This window comes from Amphiura filiformis, chromosome 15, assembly GCF_039555335.1.
Source record: "Amphiura filiformis chromosome 15, Afil_fr2py, whole genome shotgun sequence".
Lineage (NCBI taxonomy): Eukaryota > Metazoa > Echinodermata > Ophiuroidea > Amphilepidida > Amphiuridae > Amphiura > Amphiura filiformis.
The window spans coordinates 50,575,129-50,596,372 of record NC_092642.1 but is presented as its reverse complement, the minus strand read 5'-3'; the positions used below and the strand labels follow the sequence as shown (position 1 = coordinate 50,596,372).

Below are 21,244 nucleotides of genomic sequence, written 5' to 3'. Positions count from 1 at the left end.
GAAACTTGGTTGAACGAAAAGCCTCATGATTACTATCATCTAAGAGGATACAACCTCGAATTGTGTAATAGAAATGACAAGAGAGGCGGTGGTGTATCTATGTATGTTGACGAAAATATTGCTTATAATGTTAGACATGATATTAATGATCTAAATCAGCTGAAATATACTGAATCGTTGTTTATAGAAATTGAAAAAAGTAATTCGCAAAACATTGTAGTTGGTGTAGTATATAGACCACCTGACCAAAACATTGATGAGTTTAATAAGTATATTGATGCAGTATTATGTAAAATAACGGGTCAGGAAAATAAGCTTCTATATATAATGGGTGATTTTAACATTAACCTATTTAATGACGATGTTCATAAACCAACTGGTGAATTTGTAGATGTTATAACATCATACTCTTTATACCCTAGTATAACTAAACCGACTCGGATAACTAGAAAATCAGCAACTCTTATTGATAACTTCTTTACCAACAATTATGCAAATCAAACATCTGGCATTATTCTTACTGATATAAGTGACCATCTTCCTATATTTGTGTCTACAAACCTAAGTGTTTATGGTAAAGATACCAATGATGTTGTCATAGAAATTAGGGATATGAGTGTTCAAAACATTGATACACTTAAAGATAACCTTCGTAAGGTTGACTGGGCCAATGTGTGTGAAAATCATGATGCTAATACATCGTACAACAAGTTTATTGATAAATTTAAAGAGGTATTTGATGAATGTATTCCTAAAAAGGTAGTTAAGAAATCTCGTACTAAAAATAGGATGCCTAGGGCACCTTGGATAACCTATTCTCTGCTGAAATGTATTCGTAGAAAGAACAAGCTGTTCAAAAAACAAATCCAAAAACCCACTGATGCAAATGTACAAAGATATAAGATGTATCGTAACAGGTTAAACTCCTTATTAAGGAGGGCAAAACAAAATTATTTCAGTTCCCAACTGAACAAAGAAAGGTTTAATATGCGAAATACATGGAAAATTTTGAATTCGGTGCTCAGATGTCCGAAAAAGACATCTTGTCAGAAGTTTGTAAGCAACAATGAAACTTATACTGACCCCCCTAAAGTAGCAAACAAATTCAATGAGTTTTTTGCAAGCATTGGTCCCTCATTAGCTGCTTCTATAAAACATCAAGGTAAAAATTTTGATGAATACCTAATTAATAGCAGCAACTCTACCTGTTTTTTCCAACCAACTGACGAAAATGAAATCCTGAAGATTATTAATAATTTGGGTAATAGAAAAAGTCCAGGTTATGATCAAATAAAGTCTGATGTGGTAAAATTGGTTGCCGATGAAATTGTATCCATTGAAAATCATATTTAACAAGTCGCTCACAGAAGCAATAGTTCCTGATGCCATGAAAATAGCAAAGGTAGTGCCTATATACGAGAAAGACTCCCTACAAGCATTTGGTAATTATAGACCAGTATCTGTGTTGCCTTGTTTCTCCAAAATTCTTGAAAGAATTGTTCATGAAAGATGTAGTAACTTTTTAAATGCCAAAGAATTATTGTACAATAGACAATACGGGTTCCGTCATAAACATTCTACCTATATGGCCGTATTAGACTTTATTAAAGATACAAATAAGGCTATTGATGAAAATATGTGTACTGCAAGTATCTTCATGGACCTTTCAAAGGCCTTCGATACTATTGATCATGACATTCTATTACAAAAGTTGTACCATTATGGCTTTCGTGGTGTATCATATGACTGGTTCGAAAACTATTTGTCAAATCGTAAACAATATGTATCCTTTAATTCAGCAAATTCATCTCATACCAGTGTTAAATGTGGGGTGCCACAGGGTTCCATCCTGGGGCCACTACTATTTATTGTATATATGAATGACATCAGTGAAACATCGAAACTTCTATCTTTCATATTATTTGCAGATGATACAACTGTTTTTCTTTCTGATAACAATATTCAAAGGCTTTGTGATAATTTAAATAAAGAGTTGAAGGAAATTGTTAACTGGTTTAAGTGTAACAAGTTATCCTTAAATGCCAGTAAAACAAATCTTATGTTTATTGGAACACCTCATCAAACAAAAAATGTAACTGAAGTTCACAATGTATTTCTCGATGGATGCAAACTTTCACGTGTGTATGATGTCAAATTTCTGGGAATTACACTTGATGAAAACCTTACTTGGAGGTCACACATTAACAACATTTGTAAGACCTGTTCTAGGAATATTGGCGTCTTAAACAAAGTAAAGTTATTTTTTCCTTAACTACGCTTGTATCAGTTGTATTGTACACTAATCTTACCATATTTAACTTACGGTATAGTATTGTGGGGTTCTGCTAATAACTATAATTTAAACAGAATTGTGAAGCTCCAAAAAGAGCAGTTAGAATTATCACAAATAGTTCGTATCTTTGCCACACCAAACCACTGTTCGAAAAGTACAATTTACTTAATATATGTCAATTATTTAATAAAGAACTGGGTATTTTTATGTACAAATATCATATGAGTTTATTACCAAGATCATTTGACAATTTGTTCATAAACATGAAGTCTATTCACAATTATAATACCAGAAAGAAAGAGAACTATCGTACTGATATCCATAAAATGACTGATGTTCTAACACTTGGTCCTAGGTTATGGAATAGTTTGCCAAGTGAAATTAAAGAAGCTAAACGGGTAAATGAATTCAAAAATAGCATTATAAGGTATTTAAAATCTAATTAATACCTCTCAAAATCTCATAATTTCTTGTTTTTGCCGACTCTGTACACAATTCACCATAATGTATTATCAAACACTGCTAAATTATTAGTTGCTTTAATTTGCATTTTGCACAACTTAAGATGGGTTCTTTGTATGTTTTTATGTTTTTGTGTATAATTAATGTTTTGATTATTTAATGTACAATTATAATTATATGTTATAAGGTGGTACATCGTTTTCAGGCCTCTTGGCCTTGTGATGTGCCTGCCTTCATCAATACTTGTTAATGTGCAATAATTTAATTTACCTCTGTTGTTACATTGTATGCTTTATGAGATTGATGAAAAATAAAAGATTGATTGATTGATTGATTAGATTGCAATCATGCTTTTGTTGAATGCATTTGAGTAGTCCGCCATATTTACGGGATGATACGTCACATGCAAGGCCTCTATACCATTCTACTAGTACATTTATCTCCATTTTGGAGGCTCTATACCAATTGTTATAGATTGGAAATGATTTCAATCATAACAGATATTTCACTACTAAAGAATATGAAGAGCGAAGTTTAAAATTCAACACAATTCTCAACGAGAAACACACATTTTTTCAAACCAGTAGGCCTATTTATTTCTTTATTCATTTATTTATTCGGGTTCAAGAAAGCCTCTATTGAAACTTATTTCCATTGGGGTCCATTTGAACATCGGGACGGGTTGGGAACAGTGGGTTAACACCCTCCTCTATTCGAAACTTTTTTGATACATCCAGGTATAATAATAGCTCTCTGTACACGGGGGGACTGCTCTATAATCCGACGCTTCTATAATCCGAAGGTTCTTTAGTCCGAAGGTTCGCTAGTCCGAACATGTGTTCATAGCATTCGCTAGTCCGAATTTAAAAAGAGGTTCTCTAGTCCGAAAAAAAATTAAAAAGAGGTTCTTTATTCCGACGGTTCTTTATTTCGAATGTTCTATAGTCCGAATTTAAAAAAAGGTTCCCTAATCCGAATATTAAAAGAGGTTCTTTAATCCGAATTTTAAAAACGGTTCTCTAGTTCGAATATGAAAATAGGCTCTATAGTCCGAATTTAAAAAAGGGTTCTATTGTCCGAAATTGCAAAAGGGTTCTATAGTCCGAAACGGATACCGTGTTCTTTAGTCCGAATCAGTAAAAAGGCTCTATAGTCCGAATTTTTATAACATTAACATTTACTGCATCCTCTAGCTAGATAATAGCAGACTTTATGGTAAACAGGAAGACGCTACTTTTAGCCCCCCCGTCATGAAAAACAAATCTTGCGTACGCACCTGATATCTCCCAACTTAAACAAAGATCCTAAAAATACGATATTTGCTCCAAAAATGTTGACATATTTTTAAGCCATCAGAAACGAAAAGAAAAATAATGAATGGAACGAAAATATAAAGAAACATAAAGAAGTACAAAAACACACACACACAAAAACAGAACAAAAGAAGGAAAGACACAATGAAAGAAAATAAATGAAAGAACAAATGAAACAACTGAATAAAGACTAAAAGGAAGTCAAAATGAATACAAAGATTAAGAACAAAATAATGAACATTACAGAAAGAACAAGCAGAAGAAAGAAATAATGTAATTAAGATAGAACGAAAGAAATTTGAATATAGAACAAACAAAAATGAGAAAGGGATTTTAAGAAAGAGCTAATGAAAAAATATCGAACGAAATCAAGAATGAACAAATGAATGAAAGAACAAACTAAACGACGAACAAAAGAGGAACGATTCGAAAAATGGACAAAGGTATACAAAAAAATAAAAAATACAATGAAAGACAGAATGAAAACGAACACAAAAAAGGGACAAACAATCCCAGGGCCAGCCGCCATCACTGCCAAAGCAACCGTGTTGAACTTCAGCGGATTTGTATTTAACAATTGATGATTTGATACTGAAACAAATGATGAAAATAAAATTCGGACTATAGAACCTGTTTACCAATTCGGACTAAAGAACACGGTATCCGTTTCGGACTATAGAACCCTTTTGCAATTTCGGGATATAGAACCTTTTTATTAAATTCGGACTATAGAGCCTATTTCCATATTCGGACTATAGAACCCTTTTTTAAAATTCGGACCATAGAGCCTATTTTCAAATTCGGACTAAAGAACCGTTTTTAAAATTCGGACTATAGAACCTTCGAAATAAAGAACCATCGGAATAAAGAACCTTCGTAATAAAGAACCGTCGGATTAAAGAACCTTCGGACTAAAGAACCGTCGGAATAAAGAACCGTCGGACTATAGAGCTTCCACCGTACACGGGACGCACAGCGATATTTCATCTATTGACCACGTACCAAATTATTATTTCTCTACTGGACTCGAACCCAAGACTGCATTGTACTTTATTTCAAGGTTGTACCAAGCACGGCCAGAGCATGTTCAAGAGACAATACCAGGCATTTATCATGAGGGCTACCATGCTAGTTTCATGAATACTCGGATTTACTCTTTTGTTCATATTGCTAACAGAGTATTCTTGTGATGAGTTTATAAAAATTTAGAGTTTAACTGATACCATGAGGTATATTTACATTGCATGCTATTATTCGGTACTTAACTGCAAACTGAAACTCGCTTCTATTAACCTCTACTTTTTCAAGTATGTCTGTGTACTGTAATACATCCGAACGCATGCCGAGGTGTGGAATATGTAGTAAAAGGCAGGGCCGATAAAATCCGAAGATATGACCAAATTGATGGTTGAAGGCGGAAAAATCCGCTAAAAGGCGGAAGATGCCATATGCATGTATGTGTGCATTGTACTTGCATACACCCTAGAAAACTTCCAAAATTCTCAACAAAACTCGAAAAATATTGTTAAATTGGAATATAAAATGTCATCATCATATTGGTCTTTGATGAAAATTTTATCAAAATAGCTTATCGGAAATTGCTTGAATCTATTCAAATATCAACCCATTTATTTTCTACAATACAGTATGTATTCTTGGGAATATGAGAGTTGTAAAATGATCTTCTACATGAATGGTTTTGTTTTTAAAGTGGTTGTAAGGATAGTTTTGCATAGTTCAGTTACTCGGGATGTTTCGGAAGCGCCTCAAAATATCGCCGTCAAACATATCCGTATATCAAGAGATGGCGCTATTTTTTGGGTAGGGAAATATCGCTGTGGGACGGACGGCTTAACGTCCCCTCCTAAGGACGAAGTAGGTTCATTTCAAGATTCATTTGTCCAATTCTAAATAAATCATGCCTTTTATTGACCTCGCTTTTGTTCACCCATCAACGGTAGGGAAGTGCCAAGTTTGTTCGGCTTTTGTTACTGCTCGAGTAAAAAAGTCCCAACTCATGCTCGCGTAAATAATTCACATAAGTGTGCGCCAGTCACGCATTACGCAACGCACAACTAGCGTAAGCATTGCGCCCAACTGGGTGCATGCCATTCTATATCAATACACGGTGTTATGACAGGTTATGAGTCTTACTTTTTTCCGCCAAGTTATATATTTTATAAACCCGAACCACAGTGACCCGAACATATAGGATACTGCTGCTGGTGAAGCTACTGGCATGAACATGATGTATTGAATCTGGTCGCCATTGTTCAGTCATTTTCCAGAACAGATGAACACATAATTTGCTTAAACAAACAACAGTGAAGACGTAAAGACGGAATGCCAAAAACGAAGGTACACTTTATTTTAATAACACACTTACAGTCCGTTTAATGTTCAAAATTGTTTGCATTGAAACACCATGATGGGTAGGCCTACTACAGAAAATTAAGATGAAAATATGTGTTGTAATTATTATATGTTTTATATGCTTTTTTAAATACCAACAGTTACAAACAAGAATTGATATAATTTATGTTATTGTTATGGTTATTGTTATTTATGTTATTTTACTTTGTGTATTTAATGATATTAATTTTTTAGATTCCAGTTAAGGCAAGAACACCAACAACATGTTCTCCAAGGATGTTGAAAAATAGTAAGTATAATGAAAAGATTGAAACCCGGACTTTGTAATTATGTTTAGAGAGAATAAAATCGCTTCTTTGACATCTATTTCAAAGAAGTAAATTTTAAGGTTATTTCTCTTCGTCGACCTATGGTAAGTGATATAAAAATGTTTGCAGGGTTTGAAATAAATGTACTAGCAGATCAAAATAGATGAAAAAAGGCATAAGGCTTGCAGTATATCTTCGTTATTTGAAGGGGTGTGAACTTATATTTGGACACGCCTCTAATATAATGATACCCACACACAGTGATCTGTCTGTACACAGATTCTCTATACATACCCAGGGACCGTGTATGAAGGACTCTACTGGAAACGGATTATTGATAGCTATAGACCTTTTTCTGATGACGTCACCTAATCGATATTGGGGTCTGAGATGTAAACAAACAACACGTGCGTTTCTCACGTGTCCACGGTGTAAAAACACCAAATACTGCGTATTTTCTCCTCTGTTTTGTCATATTTCACTTTAGCTTCCATAAAATAATTGTTTACACGGGAACTGTATACTAGTTACCTTTGTTCCAGTTTGTTTTGATGCCATAAAATACAAAAGATACGGAAAAACCGCGATGCTATTTAAAATTCAATCTTTGTTTTTTGTTTACTTTTTACACCGTGGCGAACTAAACGCGTACTGCGAGCTGGCAATTCCGCGCAGGACGCCTAGCGTGGCGCAAAGTTAATCGCGCGCGCCGGCGCTGTATATGCGTTTGGGTGCTGATGACTCGAATGCTGGACCCCAATATCGATTGATTGGTGACGTCTGAGAAAAAGGTCTATTGTCAAGCTATTGTTATCAGATTATCTTTTACGACCTTCGATTACATGGAGTTGCGCGAGGGCGCGATGTTTGATTTCATATTATTTACTCATGTTGCCTTACAAAATACCAAACACACATCAGAAGGTCATTAGTTCAAATCATCCTCCAGACACGCTCCATAAGATACAGGACTAAGATATGCTAATGCATGGAGTACAAAGATTTACTTTGATCAATTACCAGTTTACACAACGCACTGAATGGTCTATTGTTCTATTGTGTCCGATTTGAGCGCTGACATAGAGCGTGTTTATAGTGGTGTACGGTATTTATACGGTATCTTTATACGCATATGGGATTAGGCTGGAATGTGACATATCCGTTATCTCGGCTGTTTATAGTGGCGACCAACGCTCTGCAGGGTCTATTGTTCTATTGTTTCCGATTAGAGCGCTGACATATTGGAAAATGTTGCCAATCAATATTCATGAGAGTGTACATTCAATGTCCAGTTTGCGAAATTGGGTGAGTTGTGTTTGGTAGGTGTGAAATACATCTGACTGGGCGTTTTAATTACGTAACGAATAAAGGCATTGACATCATCGAATGGCTGCCCAAAATGCAGTGATGTTATGTGTTTAGTTATTATATAGGCCTAATAATTATTATTAAATGTATTCGTCATTCCTTTCTTTTCCCTTCTCTGTACTTATTCTTTCCTAGGCCTACACTTTATCACTCCCTCGCTCGCATTGTCCCCTCTCACCCTCCCTCTCATATTCCCATCCTTGTCCTTATATTTCTATTTATCTACTTGTCTTTATTATATATTTTTATTTCTCCCTTCCTCCAGCCCTCTCTCATTCTCCATATCCCTCCTCCCTCTTCCTCCCTCCTCCTCCCAAGACTTCTTACAGAGGTGAATCTGCCCTCCCCAACCCCTCCCTCTTTGGGTACGCCACTATGTCTATACCAATCTCTTTCTTAAAATAAAATTAAATGGAAATTTATTAAAAACAACCTTTATAGGCCTATACTTATACTTAAATGTATACGTATAGCGATTACCATTATAGTGTATAGATATATGGACTGGACATGGCAGCCTTCATACATTCTAATATGTAATCGATCAGAAGAGCATTCAATTTATTTAAATGAAACGCCTAACGTCAGGTGGGTGGTAAAGATGATTGCATCGACAGCTAAAGCCTCCTTATAGAATTCAGACCCACACAAGCACACATTTGGGATACGTAAGTACAATGGTACCACTTTACACATGACTGCCCTTACACATGACTGTAGTGTGGTCACTTATTGATACTCGCTTGTTTTGTAGAGCGTTAATATGATGCCGGATCAGTGACTAATTTAATGGAGGAACCCCTTTCTTCGAAACAATGGTACCACTTTTATGAATAGCCTGTCGCAACTTCTAATCGGCATCAAACGAACAAAAGATTATATAATCTATTGCGACTCTATTTCTATTAAAAGCTCTTTGGTGGCGACCAATAGCGCTATTCTGAATCCGAGGTGGTTGAACTCAGCGTGTTCGAGGTCACCGCAATGCAATGTGGGAGACACAAATATGGTGCCAGTTTCAAATAGTGTGCCGTCGAAACAATACCGGCCTACTTTTTAACATTATTGCTACAGTACCGTACCATATTTGTAGCTGATGTGTTATTACAGTGACAAATTTGAGCTCGGAGAGTTATATGACCCTACTCCACTTCCTTGAATAACGGTATCGTTAATCCTTGTCTGTTTATAGTGGCCGTATACGGAATGAATATACTGCAATATCCATCGATTTCGAAGGATATCAGTTCCGTATAATATGTGCGGCAAATAGCGCTATTGGTCTGTTTATAGTGGCGACCAATACCGTATAAGATGTACTTATACGCTAAATACCGGATAATCTGGCTCACTATAAACACGCTCATATTGGAAAATGTTGCCAATCAATATTCATGAGAGTGTACATTCAACCATGGGATTCAACGTCTAATTTTCGAAATTGGGTGACTTGTGCTTGGCAGGTGTAAAATACATCTGACTGGGCGTTTTAAATACGTAACGCATAAAGGCATTGACATCATCGAATGGCTGCCTATAGTGCTGTTAGTGTTAGGCCTATGTGGGGGGGGGGGCTGTGTTTAGTTTCTATAATAATTATTATAAGGCCTACATTTTGTCTTGCTAAAGTATCACTCCCTCTTTATACCCGCATGCAATACGCCGTAGAAGTGACGTAGTTAATCGGATTAACTACCATAGCAATAGATTAATACAATTTTGACTATACCGCCCTGCACTACAACGTTCACGCGGTACCGATGCATTGAACCATAGATGTCAAAGAAAGGCTGATTACTCGCACCTGTAAGATTATAGTCTCTTTGAAAAGAGCGGTATTGTATCCAATCTATGTTTGCTGACATACACAGGTGATTAGTGCAATCTGCTTGTAGTGCAGGGCGATCTATTCAAAAATTTTATTCATCTATTGCTATGGTAGTTAATCCGATTATGACGTCACTTCTACGGCGTATACGAATCTATCCGTCGTTTTATCTTTTCAGTTTCTGTTTCCGTAACCGTATCCGTTTTTGTAAGTCATTGTTATTCTGAAGTGGTAGTCTCCCAGGTGTGACCAATCTTTTATTCTAGCCTTTTGTTAGTTACTGAAAATTTGAAGCACGTGAATTTCAGTTTTCGTTTTGGTAAGTTATATTGATTTTTTACATAAAACCTTGAGATGTGCGGTTGGGTGCTAATCTAGACAAAAGAAGAGTCTAAATTTTACGGTCCTAAATTCGCGGTAAATTGTACGGCTTCAATTGACTTGTGTTTGGTGTATATGCACTTACGCCTAGACGTAAGTGGCTCGTAAAAATTGTCTTGCATTGATATATACTTACCATGTTGCCAAGTTATAAGCAAAAGTCTTTCTTATTGGCGATGAAACGAGCGTCTGAAATAGTCAAATATCTCCCAATGAGGCGCGTACAAGTGGTGATTTGGTAATCATGTTTTATATTGGGGGGGGGGGGGCAGAAGGAAGCAAAATAGGGAGATAGACATTGATACGAGGGAAGGGCGACACTGTGGCCCTGGGGCGCAACAGGCTCATAAGCGGACCTTTTGTGATTGAAGGGCTTATTTTCAACGTTTTTACAGAAACAAAGTGCACATTATCATTCGGATTGGCATCAATTTAGCAATGCAAAGACGAGAGGGCGCTAGACCATTAAAAACATCGGTCTTGTCTCTCCTGCTTTTATTGACATAGGCATCTGACTCATCTGCCTCTATTGAAATAAGCTGATTGGTACTTCAAAGTTAACAATGAAGTCAGATTACAGTAAACTTACTGAATCGCTTGCGTTTTCGTATCTGAACAATAGACTTACGGAAACTGAAAAGATAAAAAGACCCTATGTCTATAATCACTTTAAGGCGAGTGGGATGACAGGATCCATATTCAAAACTGCATGTAAGTCAAGGAAGCCAATTATTGCATTTATATCCATATCTTGCTCCCCTCCGACCCGCCTTAAAAACCATGGAACAAGAGCAAAAGTAAAAAGCAGCCATTTTGGATGACATATTTTTATCCACAGATGTTGCAGACAGCAGAAAACATGGTAAAGAAAATCGACAAGAAAGTATACCGACTTCTTTCAAAGGTGGTGCAGGAACTACACAAATTAGCGGCCCTGGATCAGTAAAGGAAGCAAGTACTAATATTATGTTAAATGTTTTTAAAGGGACCATTGAAAGAAAAACATATTTGGTATCAAAATAAAGCTAATAACACATAGAATCCATTTCTAAAATGATAAACGCAATTTTCCTTTATTTTACCCCCCAAATCGGCAAATAAAGACAAAGCACCCAATGTCGCGTCGTTCCGCCCAATTCATATGTGCAGAGACACGTGGCAACCCCTGTGACGTCAAAGTGGTTATCCTTTCCGCTGCATGGCAACACTGCATAGTCCAGACTTGGTCCTAAACCAACGCATGAACGTGTTTACAGCAATGAACTTTTATGTGCCTTTTAAGCTCTTTTAGGCCTAACAAGTATATTAAAAAGGATATTATAATATATATTACAAAGCTACAATGACTTCTATGATAGGCCTATATATAAATTCTAGCTAGGCCTACAAAATTGGCCAACAACGGGGAAACATAAGTAAGTTAGGCCTAGGCCTTCATATTGACAAAGTCAAAGCTGTCAGTGCTAGCTGCTCGGCGTTTGCAAGATAACATTTGTTTTGACTGAGGCATTCTGATATAGCAACTCTTTATTTATATTTCCTCTGAAATATCTGGTGATGATAGGAAAGAGAAGACAATGATGTTTCGGGTTAGCCCATGACACGCGACTTAATTTCTTTAGGCCTAATTAGCCTACATCCCGGGCGTGCGGCCTAGGTTAGGCCGTATAAAATTTATATTTTGGTTCTCGTCCAGAGGCTTTTCATGAATTGATGAGGGAGGGAGGTGGGGTTTTTTCAGTGTAAAATCAGCATTGTCTGCAGTTTTCGGTCTTTTTCAACAGTGCTCGAGGAAACGATGAGGCCAATTTTTTTTTTTTTCAAATGTGAGATTCTGAGGGATAAACCCCCTAGAGTAGGCCCACCACAAAAAGACTTGGAAGTGGTCCTTGTTCTCTAATAAAGTTATTTATAGGCCTATGTATGAAAAATTCATAAATCATTCCAAAGTCTAAAATAATTGAAAAATCTTTTTTTTTTAATCTGACAAATCCCAGAAATTGAGGAGGGAGGGGACGAGAACCAAAACATTAATTTTATACGGCCTTAACCGCCAGGCCTAAAACGCAAGCCGATCCTGACTCCGAAGTTTGGAAGCTGAATTGCGAGTGATTAAAGTGTGCTGCTTGTTTCTAAACGGTCGCTCCGCTTAGAGACACACTTATGGAACCAGGTTCAAAACAAAAGTCAGGCTCGGGAGAGCGAGTTGTTTCCTCGCCTTGCACCACTACTGAGGTCCCGGGTTCATTAACTTCAAGCCCCTGGCGCGCGGCCCAAAGACTCATGTGAACTTGGTTTATCTCGATCCCGCGGGTTTTCTTCGGGATCTCCAGTTTCCTCCTGCTTCTCAAAAATCGGTGATTAGTTGTTTGGTTATCAAAAACTTCCTTTACCCAATGAAATGTGGGGAGCTGAAAAGATAATTGGTGGATGTTACAATCCAAGTGCGGCTAGATTTGCGACAGGTTCGGCAGCATCCAGCCTAGATGATGCGATCTGATTGTGATAAAAACTTGTACCATGGCAGCGAAATTACAGCGCTTTGAACCCTCCGAGATCTGGGAAAAGGCGTTATTAGGCTAAAAGCCGAAATTTATTTTTATTTATTTTTAAAAGCCTGTGAAAAATGAGAAACAAATTTGAAGATAAAGAACCACGAGAGGAACATATAAAGGCCACTCCGAACAATCATAATTATGAACAATATTTACTGTCAGCCTTTAGTTTACGTTATGGAAATGCTTATAGGCCTAATCCAATCTCAAGTCCCACTGATACTTGAAAGTGCAAAGTGTCCGAGCGTTTTATCAAAGGTAGGCCTACAGTTACAAAGTTTATGTTGATTGGGTAAATCTTGTAAAATACATCGCGCCTGGCTGGATATTTCGTTTTAGAAATGACTGACATCAATTTCGCATAGCCTAGGCCTACCCCGGTCCTAACCATCCATGGATTAAAATAAGTGTAAGCCTATAATATTTTCATTTGATGTTTGTAGCATATAGGCTTTTTGAAGGCCTATGTATGTTTATAGGCGCTACTCATAATTTATTTCAAGAACAGCTTGCATGTCATGTTCTTCTGAACCAACTTCTTCATCTGCCGTTCAGCTACTGCCCCAGTGCCAACGGCTCAAATAATATTGGCAAGTCTCCCGAATAACACATGGTAGGCCTATAGGGGAATAAATTTGCAAAATAAAAGGGCCTAGGCGTACTTTGCATTGTTTGGGGTATGAAAATAAGCACTTTTGAAAGTTAACTTATGGAAGAAAAAGCTTTTTTATACCAATTGTCAGGTTTTGGAAAAAATAATCATCTCTTGAATATTTTTTAAGGTAGGTCCTACGGAAAAATACATAGGCCTATAATAATACCCATGGGAGGTGCTCGCGCCGGCACATCATCTGCAATTTATGTGTTGCGACAAATCTTGGCGATATTCCCCTCAACATCGTCACTATATCATAGGCCTATAGGCATACTCATAATTAGTTTTATGGTTTTATACATGTCATGTAGGGCCTACATAAAGTCATCGAAATCATGGTCATGTTGACCGGGGGGTTGAATTTATGAATAAGTAAAATAAGAATCTACATGCTTGATGATGATAAAAAAGTAACAATTGATCGTCCCGGCCCGCTTCCTTTCGCATGGCATTGCAATTGAGGGAGTCTGAAATGTTTAATGCTATTTTCTTTATTATAAGGGGAAACTTCTTTTTTTAAATGTTTCAAAAATTAATAATATTGTCAATAGTTTAGATTTGCTTCTGTCCAATAAGCATTTCAATTTAGAGGTTTTGTTTTAATCATCCTCTCAGAGAACAACCAAATAACAAGAGCCTCGATCCTATCATCCTCCTCTACAAATTACTACACAACTAATGTCCGGGAATAATACATAGGCCTAAATGATCCATTTGCATTGTAAAAAATAACTAATAAATGATAAATAAAAAGGCCCTCCACTTCCTCTTTTTGATAACATGTGGACAATTAACTGGAATTTTGTTTTTATTTGACCTTTAAATAATTATAAGTGGTTGTATTACCATGATTATTGCATCTGATATTTAGATCGCGATCGCTGTTGTCAAAATTATCCCGGCAAAAATGTCAGACGCAACACAAAACGCGTAACCACAATGACGTCATCAGGAAAGCGCCCAATTTTCTACTTTTGATAAATGACGCGCGATGTAGCGTCGGAAGGGGGTAAATCGAGTACGTTGTTTTCATTGTATTTTTATTTCTAAAATAGTTAGTTCTTCAATTGTTTTAGATATTGATTCTATATTTTATGGGCTTTATTTTGATACCAAATCATATTTTCTTTCAATGGTCCCTCTAAAGGCTTAAAGCCATATTATAACATTTTCATACAAAATAGATTAGCATTTCTTTGCCATAAAATGTTAGTTTTTACTGTCAGATATATCCCTTTTATTTTTGAGCCGAACAACTACGGCAAAGCAAAGAAAATTGGAATTTACTACCAGCGCGTATGTCGCCAATACATACCACTCCTTCGGTCATGTTATGGTACGACCCTTTGTTGTGTAGATCACCGTCCCGCACGCCGTGTACGTTTTGTGTGTTATGAACATCGTGTATGCGTTCGACTAATAATTCCATCGTAATAATAAAACGCCGGTTCCGTCGTTTTATTCAAAATCTCGGATTTTGACAAAACTACAGCACCTAGAGTCTTGATTTTTGCAGGGTATATTGGTTTAATAATGTACAATATAATCGTGTAAAAATGAATTTTAAAAAATCAGTGAGGGCGTCCTCCTCAGCAAATGTTATAATATGGCTTTAATGCAGGGCCTAATGTTATTGTTATTGTTGCTGTGTCTGTTGTTGTGGTTTATAAAGTTGATTTTGTTGTTGACCATGTTGACGTTAGACGTTGTACGAGGGTCATTCAAAAAGTTCTACCTCCATCATCACATCTCTATTATCTTACGTGCCCGGCATCTAAAATTACCCATGGTTATACTTTTAAATTTAGGCAACAAAATAAAAGTTATTTGATGAAAATGTGATTTTCAATCAACTTTTATTTTGTAGCCAAGATTTTAGAGTATACCCATGGGTAATTTCAATATCCGGACAACAGATATAGGCCTATATGTGATGATGGAGGTAGAACTTTTTTAATGACACTCGTAGTCGTATATTTCGTATGGTCGTGTGGATAGTAGGCCTATTGCTTTTTGCATTCCGCTTGTGTTTTTTAAACATTATTCTAATGATCATCATGATTTTCATACAGTGACAAAGTTATTAAATGACAGTTTGATATGATGCAATATTTTGTCTTTTTACATTCGAATTACGATATGTAGGCCTATATTAAATTTGATTTCGTTTGTAAAATATTCGATTCCGAGATTCAATATTATGTAATTCGTCTTTTCCCGCTTCTAGTATCTTCCTCAGACACCATCGAGAATCAACCAAGGATCAAGGAAAAGAAGTAAACTGCAGACATTACAAGTAACACCTGATGGCCTACGAGTGTCAAACCAAGAACTGAAAACAAAGAAAGTTAAGAAAACATGGAAGAAGAGAACCCCTATGAAGAAACCTACAAAAACAATACTAGGTATGCCTATATAATAGTTATTGGCGGAAATAAACTAGGAATGTTGCGCTGAAATTACCGGTCCGACAATCAAACCGATTTGTCGTGGTGATTGAAATTTTAGGACGCGGTGCTAGTGAAAACCGGTGAAAACAGCGTGACCTAGCGGTTAGTTTTCAGCTTCAACATGTTCAAACATATACCGTCTCAAAAGTTATAAGCTCTCAATCATGTGAACAATGTTTAGAAAAGTTAATCCTTTTACCTATATAAAGTGAAAGTATTAGCGACATCGTCTGTTTTCTGCGATTATTTTTCTCCGATGAAGGCACTAAACAATGCTAAACCTCACCCGTTTCGTGCAACTAACACATGACTAAATAATCACAAGAGAAGGAAAATTCCTTTTAGTAAAAGTTCCTTTTTAGTAACGAATTGCGTTGAGTGCGAGGTAGTTCATTAGTAGATCACCAGCGCGGTCAACTTCGGAGTCTAATTTCACCCTTCTTAAGATGAGTACTCCTGATGTAGTTCTCTCTTGGAAGATGACAAAATTGGAAAAATCACCTTGTTGCAGTCTAACAAACAAACAAAATCAGCTTGTTACACTAGCAAGTGCCGCACCGTTGCAACGGTCCACCCGGGCACAGTGTCAACAGCCAGTGTTATAAATATAAACTTAATACTCCGTTGGTGAGCGACGGGCGATTGGTATTTCACCGAACGCAAGAAAAGGAGGCCTATTATACCGTATCAGATTGGCTAGAAATCGATCGCTTTGTCGCTCAGAGGTGCATGTACGTAGTACAAACTCAAAATGGAGACATGTATTCAATTCGATTGAAATCGATGTTCTATTATTCACGCAGATAAAGAAAGTGGATAATGTACATTGTATTATAGATACAGCAGCTGGATTATACACGGGTTCCTTTGTGTAATTCATTTCTCAAATAGTTAAATATATCACAATTTTTACTTTGGATTTCAAAATCTTATAAAATGCAGTTAAAGATATCCACAGCAAACAGCAAGGCCCCGCTAATTAGTGTATTGCTTTTCGAGTTAGTGTACTGGAAACAAAACCTGCGTTTTACCTGAAAACAAATCGAATTTTCTATAATAGTAACACCATATGTGGTACTGATCATGCGCAAATCGTAGAATAGAACTAAGCGGCAGGCTCTATGGCAGGGCTATGGTATCTCATAACATGTAAATGGTATGCTTAGCCTGAGTTGCTCGGCCTATCTCGAACAAAATCGCCATGCGTAGCTTTTGAAAAACGAGAGGATTCGTCTTACTATCACGGCAATTTTTGACACGAAGATATAGGGATGATGACGCAGTGCCGGGGTGATGTAAGGCAGCAGGCAGGACTATGAAAAGTGTCGTTGAGGAATAGTCGTTGGTAAAACATCAACATTGTCACCATCGAAGCCCATTTTCATAGTATAGTGTGCACTGGGGTCTTTGGACTTACGACCAGACTTTGGCGGGTTAACCGGTTTATGAGCTCAACCTTCCCCATAGAGGTTATCCGTGTTCTATAAGCTGCATATCCTATCAGCGACAGCTATACCTTGTTTAGGACTTTCAAAAGAAGTACCTGCATGTGCAACCATGACGGTTTCAAAATAGCCCGCCAAAGTCATGCAGGTAACTTCGAGGTCGTGCATTGACTTAGTTTGAATGAGGAATACTACGGGAACCAGTGCCTTTGGTTAGAAGTCACGCATGAGTAAAGTGGATAGCCTCTATTCCCCCAGTGCATATCGATGGTGTTGGTATAGACTCTATCTGTCGGAATACCTTTGTATTTCTGCATAGCCAGATGATGTAGCTGGTTCTCAGAGCTGCTTTAGAGGCAGTGTCTAGGATTGGTTTTCTTTTCCCCTTTGGGACTCCTAAGGCAGCTAAACACTTAGTGACGTGTTATAGAAGCCTCTGCTTCCCACTTCTACTGGGAAGTAAAACACAGTCCATCCTCTGTTTTCATATTCGGCTACCAGGTCTTCGTCTACCTCTTCTTGGTTTTCTTATTTTCCAAACAATCTCTATATAGTGTTTGGGTTTTTCCATCTCTGGAGTATTTGTTCAGATGGTATTTGATGACCTGTATGCATTTGACAGCGGTGGTGAGTTTTTTCAGCTGTAGGCCATGTTTTCCTTTACTTCTGTACAATGCACTATTGGTGGTGGGCCTGCTAATGCCGGCCCATCTCTTCAAGTACTTCGTACAGGTTGCCTCCAGGTTCTCGATGTAGGTTTTTGGGAGATTGTACATGTTGTATAATAGTGAACTCCCATGTCATTTTGAGGATAATCATTCATTCATATTCATTCATTCATTCATATTTATATCATATGATTGTATATCCACATTTTCATGATTCCATTCAGTTGACTTTTATCGGTAGTTTTCAGCATGGCTGACAGTTTCTGATTAATCATTTGTCTGATGCCATCATCTTTTAGATCTTCATAGATAAGCTTTCCTAGGAATCGCATGGGCTGGTTAATGGTTGTGATCATCTGTCCGTCTATTTGTAGCTGAGGATTGTAAGCTACGTATTGGGTCTTGTGGCCATTCAACTTCTGTTCTGCGTTTGGAATTACTTTCTTCATCGCATGAGATCTGCACTTGGATGGTTTGGCCTTCATAGTTCTTGTCCAGTTGAGGAAGTTGTTGACAATGTTAATAAGTTGCTGGCAACTTTCTGGGCTTCTTGCTACAAGGGTCAGATCATCTGCATATGCCTTTGCTGACGATGTAAGGTCTGAGCTACTCATGCGGTATCCAAGATGGTTGGATTGGTCGAGAAGATCCAGGCACATATTGAAGACTGAATAAGATACAAGATAATGGGCATCCTTGAAAGGAACCAGTACAACATTTAATCCAGTCTGTGGTCCAATCTTCAGTTTTCACTCTGATGAAAAGCTCATCGTAATAATTGAAGATGATCTTTCTAATGTGTTCTGGTACATGGTATACCATTCCAAGGCAAACTGTATAAGATTGTGTGGTACAATGCCATGTGCATTTTGCAAATCTAGCCAGGTTGTAACAATTGGCTTGCCGTTCCTGTTGGCATCTTAGAGCATTTCAGTGAGTGCCTCTGTGTGTTCTACACATCCTGATATCTTCTCCATAAAACCTTTCTGAACAGCATTGTCAATATATTTGTTCTCTGTCAGATACTCGATTGTCCTTTGAGCAAGAATACCCAATCCAAGGTTGCTACTGAAATTCTTCAGAGTGATAGGTCTGAAGCACGATGGATCATTGGTATTCTCTTCCTTGGAGATAAGGATAGTTTCACTTATTCTCCATGTAGTGGGTATTGATGTGCTTCTCCAGATGTCACAGACAACTTCATGAAGCAGTCCAGATATTCTTGGACATTTAGGGAATACGGTTGGTTCCAGGAGCACTGGCATTTCTACGCTTTTGGAGATAGGCATTGAACTCTGACAGGCTTGGTGGTTTGGTCTTGAATTGTGTTGTTGGTTTTGGTGGTCTTTTCATGCCCTTCATAGGATGGTATTTGTATTCTCGCCTTTTGTCTTGAAGTATTTCTCAGCAGCTATTCAACTGAAGGATGGAGTTCTGTGTTGCTTGTCATTAAGCAATCGTTTTGCATATTGGTAAGGGTTTTGTCGGAATTGTTGTTGTGCTTTGCTTGTTGATTTCTTCTCTTGAAGTTTTAGCTCCAACTTTCTGACCTTGTTGTGTAACCTGACCAGCTTGAGAAAGTCCTTCTTGAGATTTGCAGCTTTTGTCTTGTGTCCGTCTTTGAGGGCTATTTTGTATTGGTGTTTAGCTTCCTTTTTCATGCGTCTGAGTTTTCTTTGTTGTCTTGATGAGGCATGCTGTTTTTGCCAGACATTTTAGATGCGACTGGTTTAACACCAAAATTGTCTACAAGTCTTTTGTAGACATGGTTCTCTAAGTAGGTTAGTTGCTCATCAGGACTACCTCTTATTTCTGTGGGTAGTTCTTCGTATAGTGTTTCATCAAAGGCTTTCCAGATGTTGTCAGATGGTTTCGGTAGATTTATATATTCCTTTACAGCTAGGTTTCTGCATGCTTGGTGGGCTTCTTCTTTGGTCTTTCGTTTATGGTGGAAGCTCTGGGGTTTATCCTGGTTCCTTGCCTCTTGTGATGGGCATGTCGGCTGGCTCGACTTACGTCTGCCTTCGGTGCGAAGGCATGGCTGCGATATGAGCTTGTTCCATATCTTGATTTCGCTTGATGGAGCTTAACGTTCTTGAAGCCTGTTTTTCAGCATATTGAACAGGTAGCACTAATGTCTTGCATTAGAACTACTCCTCCGTCTATTCGGTTCCGGAGGTTGTTGCCATTGAGTCCGTCCGTTTGGTCCAATCTTCCGCCCCAGCTCTCGCATGGACCCAGGGGTATTTCTCTTTGTAGGACTTTTATAAGCAAGTAAATCTGCAGATTTGTAGGTTGCCAACCTGTTCGAATTGCATCAATTGCGTAACAAAATGCATCGATTGCCACCATTCTTATTTTGAAGTACCAACATAATTAAACAATTATGTCAACCAACAACCGTATGTTTTATCAATAGATTATTTTTCAAGAATAAACGTGGAACAAAATCCAGAAATCCAGAATCCAGAAGTGAGCATAAGAGATGAGAACACAGCAGGTCAAGCATGTCAAGAACATGAAGAAGAGGTAAAATTACCTAATGTAAGGTACATAAGTCACACATTTCGTGATATTGGATCAAATAATATACTTGTGTAGGCCTAAAATTAGCTTTGTATATAGTTCGCGACGAGCTCCCAATGATTGACATTGAAGAAACATGAATCCCGTTCGTATACTGGGCGGACACTATATTGAAGGTAGAAAAGTGGCCAAGAGAAAGAGAATAAAGGATAGGTCAGTCAGTAATTAGGAATTGAGAACATTGAGATAGGAAAAGCATTCATACAGCTTCATCTTTTTCCACGATAAGCCCAATTGCTTCAAACCACATGCAGCGTATCTGATACACCGTATCACTCAGTGGACGATGATTACAATTTTCGGGGTATAGAACATTGCCCTGAACCATAATATTGCCCTGAACCATTGCATCAAAAGGGGTCATACATTCACCCAAGGTTTTCACCCCGGGTTTTCACATCACATTTTCGAAGTGTTTGTTGTTGCTTTTGGAAGCAAGATTATACCGTACCAGGGATATGATCCCTGATTATACCAAAGTATGCCCGGTCACTCCTGGAAGACAAAAATGATTTATACGTATCCAAGCGAACTGAACTTTATTACTGAAAGTTAGGTG

At 37.5% G+C, this 21,244-nt stretch overlaps 1 protein-coding gene across 1 annotated transcript; it reads right to left on the bottom strand.

The window, feature by feature from the left end:
• Nucleotides 1-18,278: 18,278 nt before the first annotated feature.
• LOC140171007 (uncharacterized) lies at nucleotides 18,279-18,758 on the bottom strand. The gene has a single exon (XM_072194192.1). The coding sequence runs from the start codon at nucleotides 18,756-18,758 to the stop codon at nucleotides 18,279-18,281; it is 480 nt and encodes a 159-aa protein (XP_072050293.1).
• Nucleotides 18,759-21,244: the final 2,486 nt, after the last annotated feature.